At 47.4% G+C, this 18,155-nt stretch overlaps 1 protein-coding gene across 2 annotated transcripts in view; it reads right to left on the bottom strand.

Annotated features, from left to right (window-relative positions):
- Window positions 1-1,170: 1,170 nt before the first annotated feature.
- VPS35L (VPS35 endosomal protein sorting factor like) overlaps window positions 1,171-18,155 on the bottom strand; it is a 141,317-nt gene continuing 124,332 nt past the window's right edge. Inside the window, exons 28-31 of one of the 2 annotated variants that reach the window (XM_040257169.1) lie at window positions 15,783-15,948; window positions 8,856-8,974; window positions 2,408-2,559; window positions 1,171-1,725 (exon numbers count right to left, since the gene is read on the bottom strand). In XM_040257169.1, coding sequence (XP_040113103.1) covers window positions 1,722-1,725; window positions 2,408-2,559; window positions 8,856-8,974; window positions 15,783-15,948 — 441 coding nt within the window. In that variant the 3' untranslated portion in view covers window positions 1,171-1,721. The remainder of the gene's footprint in view (window positions 1,726-2,407; window positions 2,560-8,855; window positions 8,975-15,782; window positions 15,949-18,155) is intronic. The other variant, XM_040257157.1, reaches the window with a different exon arrangement.

The following is an 18,155-nucleotide window of genomic DNA, read 5'->3' as shown; positions in this document are numbered from 1 at the left end:
GACTTCAAACCAGTAGAGCTGTAAGGTGATAAAACTGTGACATTTTAAACCCCTAAGTGTGGCAGTTTAAAGCAGCAATAAATTAATACAGGTCTCATGCAGAAGTTTTCATTTTTACCTTATTTCCTAAAAATTTTCTTTTTCTTCTGGTTCCATCATTCTTCATGATCGTAGACCTCATGCCATGTAGGCCGCAGTCTTCAGAGACTGGCTAATTTAGTTAACAGGCTGGGGAACCCACATGAGAACACTGAAAATCTCAGCTTTCACCTGGGCCAGGGTGACGCGTGAATCACAAGCTGCTTTGGTGTAACGTATCCCTGACCTAATATGAAAGTCCAAGTCCAGGTTAATGGAAGAGCAATAGAAATTCAGGCTTGACTCAGGCTTGGGCACTGATGCCATCTGGTGTATATAGACTTAAAATAGAAGAAATGACTTAAAAGTGCATAATTTGAATTTGCCAATTGATTTTTCATTTGAACAGTATCATATGGTAAAAGTGGTACAGGAAATGATTTTAATGGAATAATCTTGTATAATAAAGGCCACTTGGGAATATTTGAGCAATGCCACCATGCCTTCTCAATGTGTTTTGTTCAGTACACTCTGTGCTTCAGTGGAGGCCATTTTCTCAGCAGAATTCTTGGGGTGGGGGTGGGGTGGGGTTCACTGTTAAGCTGGCAGAAAATCCACAGCATATTCTTGGTCCCAAATTATTCAGTTAAAACATGAGTTTATATAAATTTTAAAAAATTATGTTAGCTACTTCTGTGCAAACTGTAATCAGGCTTTTCACAGAGTAGAAGTGAAATGTAGTCTACTCAGTGGATACCTTCCAAAAATATAATGGTTTGGGGCCACTTTTTATCTACAACTTGGATGCATTTTCCTGCACAAAGGGTTCTAGGCTGTGAGTCACCACTATGACCAATATTCATGATCTTACTGATTCTAAATAAAATGTCAGTGGAAGCTCATTATTGGTAACACAAGAATCAAACTACACCAAACTAGTAAAAAAGCAGGCTGAATCATATGCTGTTTAGGGTTACGGCTGCGAGAAAACCAGGCAGTATGTTTAGACACATACTGAGGATGTTTAGACACATTCTCTTCTGGATGAGTGAGAGTCAGTGGTAATTAAATGAACAGTCATGAACATAAATATTCCTTCAGGGAGGTTTATTCAGTTACAGTATATTTTCCATCGAAGCCCCAGAGAATCTCAAATCTGACTTGTTTTCTCCTTTAATCTATCAGCATATTTAAAATCCAGTCAAGAGCTGGTTTTCACATAAAGCAAATCAGAGAAAGTGCACAGCGGCTCTTTCAAAGTGGACTGCTTTTCAAGGTTCTTTTTTCAATTAACTTTCAATTAAACCTTCCCGAAAAGAGAGATGTTACTTGCATTCCTCTATTTTTCTCTAAAGGCCCATATGAAGGCCAGTTGTGCAAAGAAACAGACGCCGTGCTCAGTGAGCAGGAATAGATTCGAATACTCTTGACAGCTCCCACTTCTTCACTTCACTGGCACAACAGCAGAGAAACCCATCTGTAGGTGCATAAAAATGAAAACAAAAGTACAAAACAGGTCTTTCTGGATTGGCATCAGAGACCCTGGAGTCAGGTCCTCGTCTGCAGAGGGAGCCTGAGGGCCAGCTCAGTCAGATGCCCCATGTCTGGCTGCTTGCTCTGCTTCTTGATGTATTCCAGAGTTTTCACCTAGGAGGAAAGAGAAAGGCTCATCTCCTTTGTGGTTCATGATTCTCAAGGCTCTGACAAATCAGCCATATTGTGAACTTAGGCTTTTTTTCTTAAGAGAGGAGGAGAAGCCAGCAGTTTTTAAATAAGACTCCTTAGATTACAACTTGCTCTTAAAATCACCAAGAATTACTGATGTTTTCCTATGTGCGGCTTTTATTTACAGGGAATTAATACTACCCAGTGGTCCCTTGGTTCCAGGATCCCCAGCTGATACCAAACCAAGGGTACACAATCCTTTATAGAAACTGGTATAGTATTTGCATGTAACCTTCATACACCCTCCTGTATGTTGAAATCATCTCCAGATTACTTATAATACCTACTATAATGTAAACACTATGTCAGTAGTTGCAGATACACGACAAATTCAGGTTTGGGAAACTTTCTGGAGCTTTTCTCCCCCTGAATATTTCTGAGCCGTGGTTGGTTAAATCTGAGGGTGCTGAACCTGTAGGTATGGAGAGCTGTTTGTCCTTTGTAGGGCCTGGCACCTTTCTAGAAGGGGAGATGGGGGCTGTTTGCTGTCCAGGCCCTGAGGCTGCGCTGAGACAGCCTGTGCCTGGCCAGCGGGCTTGCATCACTCGCCAAGACAGCCAAGCCCGAGACGGCCTGTTGAGGGCCGCCCTGCCCCACCCCGCACCTCACCATGGTCCTGGTGTCCACACAGCCATGCCTCTGTGCCAGGTGCCACAGGTTGACGGACAGCTGGTTGAGCCTGTTGTTGCGCAGGTCCCCGTGGGCCAAGATGCTGTTAAAGAAGGAAAGGCCCAACGAGCTCTGGCGCTTTAAGGCCTGAAATAGAAAAAAGAGGTTACTACCTGGCACTGGGCTCAAACTCATCCCAGTGTTGATGCTGCCTGGAGTGCGAAGGCCAGCTCTGCCATGGATCTTCTGGAGGGCAAGCTGCTTCACCTCCGAGCTACATCTGTAGGAGATTAAGGTAATACCAGCTCAGAGGGTAAATGAGACTAAAATGAGATGCTGTGTTTGAAGCCCAACTGGGCATTACTCATGGAGTGGAAGCAGAAGGCAGGGATGTTCTCATGAGACTCAGTGCTCAGTGGGGTAAGAGGAATGACATAGGCCAGCAGAGACCGGCCTTCTTGTTTTAATGCCAGTACAGGAGGTAAAATATGTCTCTCACAGATGTTTCCTCAAGCCACCCAAAGTTTCATTATTCCTGCCCTTTGGCTGCCAGGAATAAAGTCAAAAGACCTCAGCTCCCCGTGAACAATGCTCCCTGATACCCAGCTCTTATAAGAACAGGCAGGAATACTAGAGTGGGTTGCCATCCCCTTCTCTCCTGGATCTTCCCAACCCAGGGATCAAACCTGGGTCTCTCGCATTGCAGGCAGATTCTTTACTTTCTCAGCCACCAGGGAAGCCCATAAGAACCACTGGATACGCTTAACACCAGATCTTTCCCTTCTTGCTCAATGATCTGATGTGAGAGGTACTCAAACAAGGAAAGTCTAACCAAAATGTCAGAGTAGACCAAGCCTGAACCCCAGCTTTAAGTAGTAAAGGAAAAAGGGAAACTAAATCTCCAAAATGCAGCAGGCCCAGGACATAGGATGCCAGCTCCCAAAGGTAAACAGAGGCACTGGGAAGGCCCAAGTCAGCAGGTGGGTCTGAGTGGGGACCAGGTCAGATCACAGCTCTGTGTGCGGCCTGGAGAGCTGACGCCCGGGCCTTTGCTGGGTGCTCTTGGCTGGCACTGCAAACATCAGTGCTGCCAGGAGCCTTGAGGGCCTGCTTTGCACAGTGTAGGGTATAGGGCCCTACACTGTGTCAGGTATGAGCTCTGTGCTTTACACAACTTATTTCATCTTCACAACAACTCTTTGTAGGTAGGAAGGATTCCAGAGCTGTCCTCCAGGATCTCACCCCCTGGCTATTCAAATAGCAATCTAGGTGCTACTGAGAAAAGACTTTGCAGGTGTAATTAAGGTTATGGACCTTAGGGAGATAATCCTGGATTATCTGGGTGGGCCCAATCTAATCATTAGAGCCCTAAAAAGCAGAGAAATTTCTCAGGCTGAAGTCAGAGACAAGTTAGCAGCAGAGGAAAGGTGCTACAGAAAGGGAGACTAAAGAGATTCAAAGCTTGAGAAGGACATGACCCACCACTGCTGGCTTTTAGGATGAACTGAGGCAGCCAACTCGAATGAGCCGCGAAGTAGATTCTTCCCGGTGCCTCCTGGTTAGAGCCTAGCCAGTCAACACCTTGATTTTGGCCTTGTGAAACCAGGAGCACAGAAACTGGCCCAGCCAACGCTGACTTCTGACCTCCCAAACTGGGAGATAATAAATGGGGGTCTAAAGTTTGGGGTGACTCAAAGCCATAACAGGAAACCACTACATTCCCATTTTGCTGATGAGGTCCGAAAGCTTCAGGAACTTGTTCAATGATCGCAGCTAGCAAATGCAGAGTGAGGCCCTGAGCTCCAGGTGTCCAGTTCTGAGCCTGTGCAATTCACAACCGCCTCAGATTATAAGATGTTCCCACAGACCCATGGCTAGCATCACATTATGGATCCAAAGAGCTTCCCAGGTGGTGCAGCGGTAAAAATATCCACCTGTCAATGCAGGAGATACAACAGATGCAGGCTTGATCCCTGGGGCAGGAAGGAAGAACCCCTGAAGAAGGGAATGGCAACCCACTCCAGTATTCTTGCCTGGAAAATTCCATGGACAAAGGAGCCTGGTGGGCTACAGTCCATAGTGTTGCAAAGAGTCGACAGGACTGTGCACAGCACAGATCAGGGATCAAACTCTGAAGAGGCCAAGAGGTTTGCCCAGTGCAGCTACAGATTTATCCAGGGAAGTGGGAATGGTCTGAGATGGTTTAGAACAATACATATTTTTCCTGCTTTCTTCAAACAACCTATTAACTGTCCATCCTTCCATGTGTGGCCTACAGACCAGCAGACTTTGTGTTAACTGCTGAGCCAACTTAGTCATCCCCTCCTGCTGCCTTCTCCCAGGTGAGAATTTCAAATCTAGTGGAGGAAAAAAAGCAAGACAGTGAAACTGCCAAGGAGCAGCTAAGAATGCAGTGGGTGAGGGTGTCTGTGTGACAGTGAAGAGAGTCAGGCCCCCCAAAATTGAGCCTGCCTTGGCAACAGTCTGGACCAGGTGACCATCACAGAAGCAGCTGAGCCAACTGAACGACACTGCCGTCAAGGGGTGGGGTCGTGCTGTGGGGTCCCAAGCTTGCAGGTGTGGAGGGAAGGAGGCAACCACCTGGCCAGCAGATCACTAGCTGGCTGGCCACTGCCTACTTTGGGCTCCTATGTTTAATCAGACAGTGAGCTTGCCCCAGCGGGGAACTGGGCAGAGATCACAGTGGGTTCCAGCCTATGCTCTCCCTTTAAACTGGAGATGCCTGGAAACAAGGGCCCTAATTTCTACTCAGATCCAGAGGACCAACCTCATAAAAAGCTCTCAAATATGCCTTTTAATTACATTTCCTTGAAGCAGAGCAGTTTTAAAAAGTCAAACAAGGAAAACAGTATCTCACTGGCTTTTTCTCTGTTCTGTATCTTCTCAAGCATTTTACCCTAAAAGCCCAGTTTGCGTCTTTTAAATGCACCGCCCATTAACAATGAAATCATTAGAGAAGGGCCTGGGAATGAGCAGGCAGGCAGGCCGATGTGCAGAGACCCAGGAAACTGTGAACACAAGACAGAACCAAACCCAGGACTCAAGCCCCTCCTGTCTCCACAGGGCTTTTCAATAGAAAGGGGCTGCTTTTGATTCCTTGCCTAGGGGAACTGTCACTTCCAGGAAGTTTTAAGGGTCTGGCGTGGTTCCCAGCTTCACCACACCCAAACAAACAGCTTCATGAAGCTCGTGACTAGAGCAGGGCTGGCTCCTTCAAGTGCGGGTAGAGGCAGTTTGGAGGAAGGGCGGACACCAGTCAGTGCTGAGAGGTGAGACACTCAGCTCAGGCGCCAGCGCAGGGCTTTCACAGCACCAAGCTTGGCTCCCCCGCAGCGGAGAGAGTTTAGAGCACTTCTGCTCCGGGCTCTAGAAGCCTCCGCCCCACAGGGCCGCCTGTGCGGAATCTCACAGCACGTTGTTAAAATGAAGGATGACATGTTCCGTCCTAGCTTGGTCCACCCATGCTTTTCCTAATAAATGTGCATATATGGACAGACACTTTCAGTGAGCATCCCTGGTATTCATATGAGTTGAAATGTCCTTTGGAAACATTCCAGCCCTGCTATTGCTTCAGAAGTATTTCAGCTGTTATCACCGTCAACGCCTCCTCCCCCAAGAGAAAAAGAGACAAAGGTTAAAACAGTTCCAGGTTATATGGTTCTGGGCTCATTTTTATTGTGAGCCTGGAGGTCCTACACTGTGGTCATTTATGCTGTCAGCAGCCACCTCTGATTAGACCCAGCCTGTGGCATCAGAGTGAAGAAAGGCATTTTCAATTAAATAAACACAGCCTGCTCTGGCAGGAAGCAAGAGCCAGAGCCCATGTTTGCAGGGATCAAGAAGGTGCTAAGGATCCTTCAGAGCAGGGGAGCAGAAGGGACGTGGTCAGTGCAAACTGAAGGTGAAGAACTCCCCTTTCTTCTGCAGGGTGGTGAGGGCTCTCTCTGACCACCAAGTGGAGAGACCAAGTTGACACCTATTCAAAAAAAGGCCTTTCGGTTGGAGGAGGGGAGTTACCTCTTCTAACTGGGGTTCTAATGCTGCCCTTCATGCATGAACTTCCCCAGAGTTCTGCAGCCCTGCACCCCGTGGGTCCCAGGCCAGTGGGACCCACCTACAATCCTCCCATCCCTATAGAGGGCACTAGGAGCCACTTAGGGGCCCCAGGGTGGCAGTGGTTCTGGGTTTCCCATCTGCCTTCTGGACTGCTAACCTTAAGGCTGGCCCTTTATGCTGTGCCCCTGACCTTGGCAGTGGCCACTGGGGAATGGAATCCGGAAAATGTTTCACTCTTTCTCTGACCTGCTTGAATACCCCGGAGAGAATAAGAACCCAGGACATATATGTGCGTTGTGTGTGTGCACTCACAGCTACAGAACATTCTTGTGGCTTTGTGTTGAGGTGGGGAAGGGCGGTAAGGGCAATGGTGGCATGCTATATATACAGTCCTAGAAGTGAATAAGAATTAAATTAAAAATCCAGTTTGATCTTATTGTCTTCAAAGGATTTGGTGGATGGGGGTACAGAAGCAAATCTGAGGAAAGTGAGACTCCAAGTTGGGGAAGAGGGATCTGGGGAAGTGTGTGGAAGGAAGGGGAGGGCTGGGAGCCAGGCAGTCTGAAGATTGTCCTGGGTCTAGGAAAGGGACCAGAAACGGGGTGAGGGTGAGTGGAGTGAGGAAACAGGGTCTTCTAGCGGGGGATCAGGAACAGGGCTCAGGTTGTTTCTTGCTAGATGGGAGTTTTAAAAACTGAAATGCTCAGAGATGCAAACAGCCTGGAATAACAAAGAACAAGCTTTGGGGCGGGAAAGCTTTTGGCAGGGGAACACAGAAGCAGAAAGTCTGGGCAACAACTGTCCTGGGGAAGGACACAGAGAAAGGCCAGGCACTGGCTTTGACCTAAAGTGAAGTTAAAGTGTTTGTTAGCCACTCAGTTGTGGGTCTGACTCTTTGCGACCCCAGGTTCCTCTGTCTGTGGAATTCTCCAGGCAAGAATACAGGAGTGGGTTGCCATTCCCTTCTTCAGGGGATCTTCTCAACCCAGGGATCGAACCTAGGTCTCCTGCACTGCAGGCAGATTCTTTACCATCTGAGCTACCCTGCCAACCTCGCCACCTTGATTACAGAACAGGAATCAGTCTTAATGTCTGAACAACCATCCCCACCAAGCCTAAGACAGGACTTCTGGGATCCATCTGTCACCCACATGTTTGAGCTGAAGCTGCAAAAATGCATTACTGGGGAAGGGTACCAGGTAGTTATTAGACTGTAGTATAATTTGGAAATTATTTTGAAATCAATCAACCATCTAGAAGACTGCCTTGACCACACTGCACAGCTGCCACTCTAGGATTCAGTTTCTCTAAAGTATAAACGGATAACAGCTGTCCCCACTCACTGGACCATCATGAGAGTCAGCTGAAACAAGGCACACAAAGTTCTCCACACTACACTTTTGTGTAAGATACGCTGGAATGGGAATCCCCTGGTGGTCCAATGGTTAGGACTGCACGCTTTTGCTGTCAAGGGCCTGGGTTCAGTCCCTGGCTGGGGAACTAGCAAGCCGCAATGTGCAGCCAAGGCAAAGGAAAACAAAACAGAAAGGCGAGGAAAGCACAGCCTGTTGCCGTGGTTGGGTGACACCATATGCCACTTTTCACTTTGATAAGAGGAAAGGCCTTATTGAGGAGGGCAGTGCAATGGCTAAGGCTTCAGGCTTGGGGGTTGGGCCAGGAACCTTATTCTGTCACAACCAGAGGAAACTGGGGGCTCTGGAAATCTCTCTGAGCCTCAGTTTTCTTTCCTATCCAAGGAGAATAAACACAGCACCCACATCTTAGGCCTGTTGAGGGCATCAAAAGAGCTAAGGTGTGCAAGTGCAGGCTATTATTCACTCAACATGCTCAGACTGGGTGCCCGCTGCACGCCAGGTTGCAGGGGAGGATGCTGAGGTGAGGGACAGAGGGATTCCAGGAGCCCATCTCTGGCACAGGCAGGTCTCTAAGACCCCAGTCTCCAGGGCCTAGCCATTGTATAGCTTACATTCTGGTGGGGGCAGCAGGTGACTAACAAGTGGACACACACACACAATGTTTCAGAGCACGCCCAAGCGCCACAGGGACACAGGCAGAGATTCAGAGGGATGCAGGAGGGTGTGGCTGCTTGAGACAGGGGTCAGGGAAGGCCACTCTGAGGAGGTACTTGAGTTGTGACTAGAATGGTGAGTGGGGCGGCCAGGGGAACGCTGGGTGGAGAGGCGCAGTGCAGGCAGAGAAAACGGCGGCAACAAAGGCCCTGGGGCCCTCAATGAACAGTCTTCACACAAGCACATTACTCTCAGGACGAAACAGTGTCCAAGCACCCTGGGAACTTGTGATTTGGGGGCAAGTGGCAGGGGTAGGGGGCTGCAGCGGGCACCTACCTCATCCTTGGCCAGGGTTTTCAGATGCTCCAGGATCTGAGCCATCACCGTCTCGCATAGCTTGTTGTTCTCAGCCAGAAACTTGGAGTCTCCCCCATAGAGGCTGTCGTTGGAGTCAACTGATGGAAGAAACAAGAACTGTGAGACATTCCCAAGGCCAGGGAGAGGCAGCCGCGTGGCACCAGTATCAGCACATGGCAGAAACGCAAGGGAGGGCAATCGGAAATGGCCAGAATCTCCTGCTGACTTGGGCCCTTGGGAATCACAGAGAAAATACCTGGCCTTCCCACAGACAGCAGGAGCATGGACATCTGTCTGTCCCCTCTGGCCTGGCATGGAGGGGACAGCAAGCATCGCAGTGACCATCAGAATGGTTGTCAATACTGAGCACCATGGGCCAGGCACTGGGCTCAGGACTTCACAGGCATTACTACAGGATCCTCATAACTAGCACAGGCAAGAGATAATGGATGGGGACATGGAGTCTCAGAGCCCACCCCAGCCAGGATCCCAAAGGGGGAGGCTCCTTTCAAGCTAAGCACCGCCCCTAGCCCTCTGTCGTTCCTCCTCAAAACTCCCGCAGACAGCATGGAAGGTTCTCTGTTATCTTCCTGCAAACCTGAATCTGCTCACCAAAGTCCCCTCTCTCCTTGGGCACCTCCCATCACAGCTGCTGTCTGTATAAAGACCAGACGCAAGAACAGCCTGAGTCTGACCTCCCTCTCCCTCTTTCCTGTTGACCTTTATACGGAGCATGACCTTTGGGTCAGGAAGGAGAGAGACTCTACAGGGTGCTGTTTTGTACTTTTTTTTTTTTTTCCATTTAATGATTCTTGGAGCTATTTTCATATAAGCATAAATGGATGTCACAACAAACTGGAAAATTCTTAAAGAAACGGGAATACCAGTCCCATCATGGTCAAAGTCACCAGCTGTGGACAGGACAGGGTCTGCACAGAACTGTTCCCTGGACTGCTGACAACAGGCTATAGAACCAGGGGATCACGTTCAATAGGTACTTGCCACAAAGACAAGAAAAGTCAAGGTACAAGGTGCAGGGATAGCTTCCGAACTTTTAAAAAAGTGACCCCATTAGGGTCACTTACAGGAAAATTGGCAAGTACATTAATTGTCAATATATCAGATATACATCTAAATGGCCTATAATTTTATAGAAAAAAAATTTGATTTCACTAGAAATCAAAGAACAGAAAAGTAACACCACAGAAGGACTTTAAAAAAAAAATCGCCTATCAGATTAACAAAGGTGAAAAAGATGTAGGCCTGGGGAAGCTACTGGTGGGAGTATCATAGTTTGGAAATCAGTAGGAAAAGCCTTAAGAAATGTCTAGTACCCCTTCACGTCTATTAGGATAGTTGTTATTTAAAAACAACAGCAACTACAAAAACGAAAATACAAAGTGTTGATGAAGATGTGGGGAAACTAGAAGCCTCGTACACTGCTGGTGGGGATGTAAAATGGTACAGTTGCTGTGGAAAAGCTGAGTGGTTCCTCAAAAAGTTAGAGAGAAGTGCCCAGGATCCAGAAATTCCAATGTTAGATATGATCAAAGAAACTGAAAGCAGAGACTCAATCAGATACTTGTACATGAATGTTCATACCAGCCTTATTCACAAGAGCCAAAAGGCAGAAACAACCCCAGTATCCACTGATGGATGAATGGGTAGGCAAAATGTGGTTTATCCATACAATGGAATGTTATCCAATCCTAAAAAGGAATGAAATTCTAATACATATTACAACATGGGTAAACTCTGAAAGCATTATGGGAAGGGAAATGTACCAGACACAAAAGGACATCTACTGTATGACTCCACTCGTATGAAGTACCTAGAAGAGGCGAATTCATGAAGATAGGAAACAGAACAGAGGCCACCAGAGGCCAGGGGAGGGGAAGGTGGGCAGTTATTGTTCACTGGATACAGAGTTGTTTGGGGGGATGAAAAAACTCTGGAAATGGATAATAAAACTCTGGAAATGGATAATAGTGATGGTTGCACAACACTGCAAATATGCTTAAAAAAATGGAACTGTCCACTTAAAAATAGCTAAAATGGTAAACTTTATATCTATTTTACCCCCCCAAAAAAAGGTCTTAGAAAAAGGCCAGATCTTTGACTTGGGAAAATCCACTCTAAGAAAATAATCCCACAGGTGCACGAAGATGCATGTATGTGATAGTCATTGTCACACTATAGAGAACAATGCTCATTATATGTTTAATGTATGTTCATCATAAATGTGTATAAAGGTGAGAAGAGAAGCAATGGAAATGTATACCAAGAGTTTTGACTCAATGCTCTGTGGCATTAGCATTAAATAAAATATTATGAAGACAATAAAAGTATACGATCTATAGTTAACTACCACGTACTACACTGCACTACACTACTGCTGCTGCTGCTAAGTCACTTCAGTCGTGTCCGACTCTGTGCGACCCCATAGACAGCAGCCCACCAGGCTACTACTACTTAAAGATATTTATGATATAGAATCAATAAAGTGACAAAACAGTATACACAGTGGAGCCCCATATATATCACACATGGACATATAAAGCTATGTATTTCCTCATTTATAACTTCTAAGAACCAACTTTTTCAATTAAAGACAATTACATTTCATTATCTTATACATTTCCTGTAAACTGTCTTGAATTTTTGGGGGAATGGGACAGGTACACAGTAATTAACTAATTGGTAAAGTAACTTTAGAGATTCTTCATGTACATTTCTGGTTGCTACTTCAAGAATAATTAACTCCTTTTATCCCCGATTCTTACTTGAATGCCAAGGCTGTGGAACAGGGGGATAACGGGACCCTGAACAGCGGCCTCTCTCGCCAGCATCACTTGACGCCATGTGCCCTTCTGTGACGCTCTTGCTCTCGCCACACTCACATGCACACAGACATGTATGCCATTTTTTGGGCTGAATCTTTTGTAAGCAGGCTACAGACATACTGCCTGCAAATAAGGACAACAGCTGGTCTTTTTCCCCCTGCTTCTCTGTCCGCATGAAACCTCCACTCCAGTTCTGAACTGCCCGTTGCTGGGGACTGTCCTGGGGTGCTCTCCTAGGCCGGCTGCTGGCTCTGTAGCTGTTATCGTAACACAGGTTGGTAGTGAACTGCCCTGGGCTGCAGGCAACCAACCGTCCTAGGATTTCTGAGTCAGCTCTGGCTGCTGTGTCTCAATGGTCCATGATGTGGAAGATGGCAGTTATTCTTATAAGAAAAGAATTTGATTCAGCCATTCACCACCATCAGATTTTGCGGGATGGCAAGACTGCAGCTGGTGAAGGAATTTCTCACACCTGCTGCTGAGGACTAGGATAGTTCCTGGCATAAACTCCCCGTCTTCACTCCGAGCTGGAACCTACTCTCATTCAGATTAGCCCAGCAGCAGCGGAGAAGACAGAAGGCCTAGGACCACCTGTGGCCAACCACCCAAGCTGCAGGCACCCTGCCCAGAGGGGCCAGAGGCGTGCCTGGAGCAGGCTGCTCACACACACACAGCTCGGGCTGGGTGAGAACCCGCTCCGCGCCAGGTTCCAGGAGCTGGAGACCTGGTGGGAGCGGGGGTGGGTCGACCCGGCCCTGCCCTCACAGAGCACACAGCCCCTAACAAGATGCAGACGAGCAAACGGACAATCGCCACCATATGCACTGCAGGTCCGGACACAGCAACCCTTGGGGCTCCAGGTCCTAGAATCCAGGCTTGGGATGGAATTACAGAAGCAGTGAGATCTAGGCTGAACCCTGAAGGTACAAAATTCACAGAGGAAGTGAAAAATAGGGTCAGGAGTGCTGAGTGCCACACCTGAACTCGGACCCGCTCTGCATTCCAGCCAAGTAGCTCCTGACTCTCCACTTTCCCCTTCTCTCCGTACCTCTGTTTCTGTTCTAACACTTGGAGAGTCCAGACAGGGTGATCGCAATGGGGAGAAATGAAATCCCTGGCAAGTGGCCACTAAAAATAGCCCAGGATCTCTGCATCTGTCTGGCCTTGGGGTCACGACCCCGAATGCTTCAAGGGCTGGCAGGCGACGTGGAGGAGTGAAAGGGCTGTGATGACCTCCCACGGGCCCCTGGGTTTTACTCTTCCAACTAGATGTCTATCTGCACGTTAAACATCAGTGTCAGGAGCGTCCTGCCTTTCCACAGCAAGCATGCTCTCTCATTCGCTCGCATGAAAGCACTGGAGTTATGGCTCCAGGTAATTTCAGAACATTCTCTTCTTATTCATCTGGAAAGAAAACAGCCTAGGCATACTTCATACACAAAAGAAAAAAAAAAATCTGACCCCAGTTTTTCAAAAGTTCGAACGTTTGGTAACACTGTCTAAAAAGGCTGCCTCCGATACAAGAGACAGGAAAATGGGGCCCCCATCTTGTGGGCCTCATACACTCCCCCAGGACTCTCTCTTCTACTAAGACAAAGGTCAGGTCACAACTGTGCGTCCAGAGTGAACAGAGCTGGCCAAGAAGGCAGCAGAGAAAACCCACCCTTCTCTTTTCATCTCTAAAAGCTAGAAAACTAGATTCCTCCTGTGCTGGCGCTCCAGCTCCTACAGTCTGCCCTGCTGTGTTCTGTAGAGATAGGATTCAGGGAATCCACTGAAGGAAGCAAAAAGCGAGGAGAGGGCTTGCTCCTCCAACAGGGCCCAGGATTTCCAGACCTACTTCCATAGCAGCATTTGGTCTTCCAAAGTTTCTCTACTGTTTTGAGTCCTCCATGAACCCTTCACAAGAGAGAAAATAAAAGTGCCAAGGAAAAGCTCAACCTCATTAGCCGTGCTTGCTGCTGCTGCTGCTGCTAAGTAGCGTCAGTCGTGTCCGACTCTGTGCAACCCCATAGACAGCAGCCCACTAGGCTCCTCTGTCCCTGGGATTCTCTAGGCAAGAATATGGAGTGGGTTGCCATTGCCTTCTCCGCATTAGCCGTGAGAAAAATGCAAATTACACTCATCAGAAGAGCCAAAATGAACAAGACGGACCACATCAACCAAACAACCAGAAACCTCATTTATGCCTGGTGAGAGTGTAAACTGGTGTAAATATTTTGGAAAACTGTGAGATGGTACCAACCAGAACACAAGGAAATCCCACAAGCCAGTAATTTCACCCCAGGCATATATCCAACAGACACGAAACCCGAGAGTTACATATTCAGGAATGTTCACAGCAGCACTCCTCCTAACAGCCCATAACTCCATCCACAGGGGAAGGAATAAATTCTGGTATATTCATACAGTGGAATACTACATGGCAAAGCAAAAGGATTCAGCTACACACAACAAAAAGAAGAATCTCACAGACATAACACTGAGTAAAAGAAGCCAGACACTCATTTAGAATACTTGCTAAATGAGTCCATTTATGGAAAAGAAAAAACTAACAAACTAATTTGTAATACTAGTCAGGAGAGCAGTATACCTGTAGAGAGGCAAGTGGTGGTGCTAACTGGACAGGGGCATACAGGGAACTTCTGGAGAGCTAGTAATGTTTGATATCTTGATCTGAGTAGTGGTTACCAAGTGGTATTCATTACGCGATAATTCACAGCTTTATGGTTTACTGTATGTGTATACAACCATTGCTGTTGTTTAGTTGCTAAGTTGGGTCTGACTCTTTGCAACCCCATGAACTGTAGTCCACCAGGCTCTACTGTCAATGGGATTTCTCAGGAACAAACACTGGAGTGGGTTGCCATTTCCTTCTCCAGGGGATCTTCTTGACCTAGGGGTCAAACCCATGTCTCCTACACAGGCAGGCAGACTGCCACTGAGGCACCAGGGAAGCCCCCGTGTACAACCATATACTTTAATTAAAATACTGTTATTCTGTAATCAAGGAGGCAGCATAACGCATGTGCCACAGTGAATTCTACTCACAGCACCAACTGGCCCTGAGCTCTGGAAACCACGTGGCTGGTAAAATCCTGTTGTCTTTTGGAGTCTCCCCTTGCTCAAGTGTAAAATGGGGACACCAATGCTCATTCTCCTCACAGCGCTGCCAGGATCAGAGGAGAAAGAGGCCCACCAAGTCTGGGGCCATACCTGGCATGCAGTAGGAGCTCAGACCATGGAAACTATCAACTCCAACATTCACCAGCCTCCCCAAGTTACGTCCCTACAAAACCTCAGCCCCTAAATCCCAGCCAGAGGAACCCCCTGAGAGTTATGACAGGAGGCACCCTCAGCACTCCAAATCCATTCTCTAAAATTTCCAAGTGTAGAGATAGTTGCTTAAACCCTAAAGTATACATGTATTGGCCAAAGCACTTTTAACAATAGGGCCATTTTTTTAGAAACCAAAAATAGGAACTGAGGCTCTGACAAGTAGGGAGATGCTGAGGCTCAATGGGTGACAGTCTGGAATTGGGACTGTCCCGTGTTATCTCCAGGACATGAAGAGGCTGCCCCCAAACCTGCAGCAGCAAGGTCAAAACGGTTGGTTGCACATGGGGGTACAAGGCCATCTCCTTTCTCCAAGCAACTGCTCTAAGACCAGGACCCATGTGAGACTGGAAAGGAATAGGCCCGGGGTGAAGGTCACACATGTGCATATGTAACCACCATTCTAGAAATTCTGTGGCACACGCAAGGCATCACCAATCCGAAAGAGCGCTTCTCCAAACTCATCTGTGCGTCAAAATGATCTTGGATGCTCATGAAAGATACAAATTCTCAGGTCTCTCCCTGGGCAATCTAATTTAGAAGAGACAGATGGGACCCAGGAATCTGTGTTTTTTAAGAGTTGCTCCAGGTAAGTCTTACATTGGACAAATTTATCAAGGCCCTGGACTAGAAGTTCATGGTGGGTAAACACAAAAGAAAATGAAAACTGCGCACTTGCCACTCAGGAGTTCAAACACAGTGCAGTCTGGCGGAGGGACCTGGATACCTTTGTCTACGTGGTAGAGATAGGTCTCCTGGCTCATGGCAGACAGCAGGTGCAGGACGCAGGTGTAGATGCGGATTTTCTCATCGCTGTTCTCCTCCCAGGTGTAGTCCTGGATCACGTTGAGCAGCTCTCGAACAAGAAACAGGACTCCGTGTTCAGGATGGTCCTAGTGGAGGACCAAAACAAAAGAATAAATAATCCTAAATGTGAAGCAGAAGGGGAAAAAAAAAATCAAGAGAGAAACCCAGGTCCCTCCCTTTAGCAGCTACAGAGAAATCGAAGTGCCAGCTGTGGTTAAACAATAGAAAAGTGGCAAAATGCTGTTAACTTTACTAATCAGCATACTAGTCTGAGGAGACAAGGTTTGAGAGCCTAGGATCTGAGAAAAGAAAGCAAAGTTACCTGTCAGTTTAATGGCCTGTTTCCAAAATTACAACCTTGCTCTTATGTGCGTAACAGTAAAAAGCCCTGTTTTTCCAACTACAAAAGCTAGATTGCAGGTCTCGCAGCAGATGGCACAGTACAAGCCACCTACCTCGGGTAAACCCCCAAATGATCACTGTCACCACCAAAGGCACCAACTTTAAATACAGCCTTACTCTTTAGGACGTTCAGCAACATTAGCAGCTAAATTGAGGATCCTCTCTTGGGAGATCATCCTTGTGCTCAGTTTAACTCTCTGTGACCCCATGCACTGCAGCCCCCCAGGCTACTCTGTCCACAGGATTTTCCAGGCAAGGTATTAGAGTGCGTTGCCACTTCCTCCTCCTGGGAATCTCCCCGACCCAGGGGAGACGTCTAGTTCCTTTGACAGCTGCCGTACCTCACCTTACACGTTAGCTCCCCCTGTGATAGTCAATCCAGAGCCCCTAGCACCTTCTCCTAGTCTCTGTGTCAAGTCAACCATCTCATATTTTCAGAGCAGTTCTCAGTATCTGATTTTACCTACTCTTTTAGTGAACAATATCTCTTGATCTTTTTTGCATCCTGGCCTAAAAACCTCTAGGAGGGCAGGTATTTTATCTTCTGTGTTTGCCAATAAAACAGTTCTAGGACGGCCCAGGGAACACACTGTGAATGGTGCCCTTATTCCTGTCTTTGCTTGCTGGGACAGTGCTGGGCACACAGCAGGCACTTGGTAGGTAAATGATGTTGAAAGGATAACATTTTTCGAGCACCTTCCACGTACTAGGTACTGAGGTGGCTACAAAAACAGTAGCTAACTTTTATGGCAGCTATCATGGCTACCATAGCTTTTCTCTGTTTCAGAAAGATACTTTTATGACCACTCCCCTCTCCTCCCCGACCCCATTTCACAGATGGGAAATGAGCCACACTGCTGGGACGGGGGGACCAGGATTTGAGCCCTGCGAGTCTGGCTCCAGAGCGGACATTCCTAAGTGCTAATACTCTATATAATGCCTCTCTACAGATGACTTAGGCATGAACTAGAGTGGGCTAGTTGGGGAAAGGCATGCACGTAATCAGCTCTCTTAAATTCAGGCCCAGGGTAGAAGTGTGATAACCGAGGTGGGTGGGAGCTCGTGGCTTCATAATCCAAAGTGTGGATCCATAGCAGAAACACTTCCAGTGGGTAAGAATGAGGGTGGAGGGGTGTGAGATGATTTGTATAGCTGATAACATCTACAGGAATTGCTGTTACGGTATCGGCACGAAAGAAGACACACGATGCTCCAAAATCTGAATGCCTCAAACGATACATAATGAAATTGCCCACGCTGTGGTCCGCCTTCCATTGCCAGAGTCAGGCTCAGCTGGCAGCTTACTACTGTCTTTCTTTGCTAGCAGCTGTTTCTAACTAGGCTATTTTGTTCCGCTATGTGGATGCTCAAAATACATTTTATTTCAGGATCTGCCCTGGAAAGAGACAACAATGTGAATGGTCCAGTAACTTTCAATACAAACTGCCATAAGTATCGTGAGAGAGCATTCGACACACCTTCAGAAACGTGGAAGAAGGGGTAACGGAGACATGAAGGTTTGTAAGAAGCTGTTCCCACGAGCTTTAAACCGAAGAGACGAAGAGATGATTTCCAACCTTCTCTACAAGGAAAACATTTTCCACACAATGGCCATGCTTCAGTGGTTGTAACATTTTCAAAAGAAATTGTACCAGTGCCAGCAACTGAAGCAAGGCAAACAGATTTTAAAAAGAACATAAGAAAAGATCCTAGATTCAGTAGGCAATCTGAGCGGGAAAAGGTTTTCCCGAGGTCTCTGCCAAGGCTGCCTCCCTGGCAGCAAGCAAACGCCCAAGAGGTGGCTCCCAAGGGGCACCTGGGAGGGATGCAGCCCTCTCTCTCAGTTGGAGGAAAGGGGGCCTGGCTCCCACCATTCGCAGCGTCCCTCTGG

Source organism: Oryx dammah, unplaced genomic scaffold (assembly GCF_014754425.2).
Source record: "Oryx dammah isolate SB20612 unplaced genomic scaffold, SCBI_Odam_1.1 HiC_scaffold_2, whole genome shotgun sequence".
In the NCBI taxonomy this organism is placed as follows: Eukaryota; Metazoa; Chordata; class Mammalia; order Artiodactyla; family Bovidae; genus Oryx; species Oryx dammah.
The sequence above is the reverse complement of the archived record's forward strand: the minus strand, read 5'-3'. Positions and strand labels throughout refer to the sequence as shown.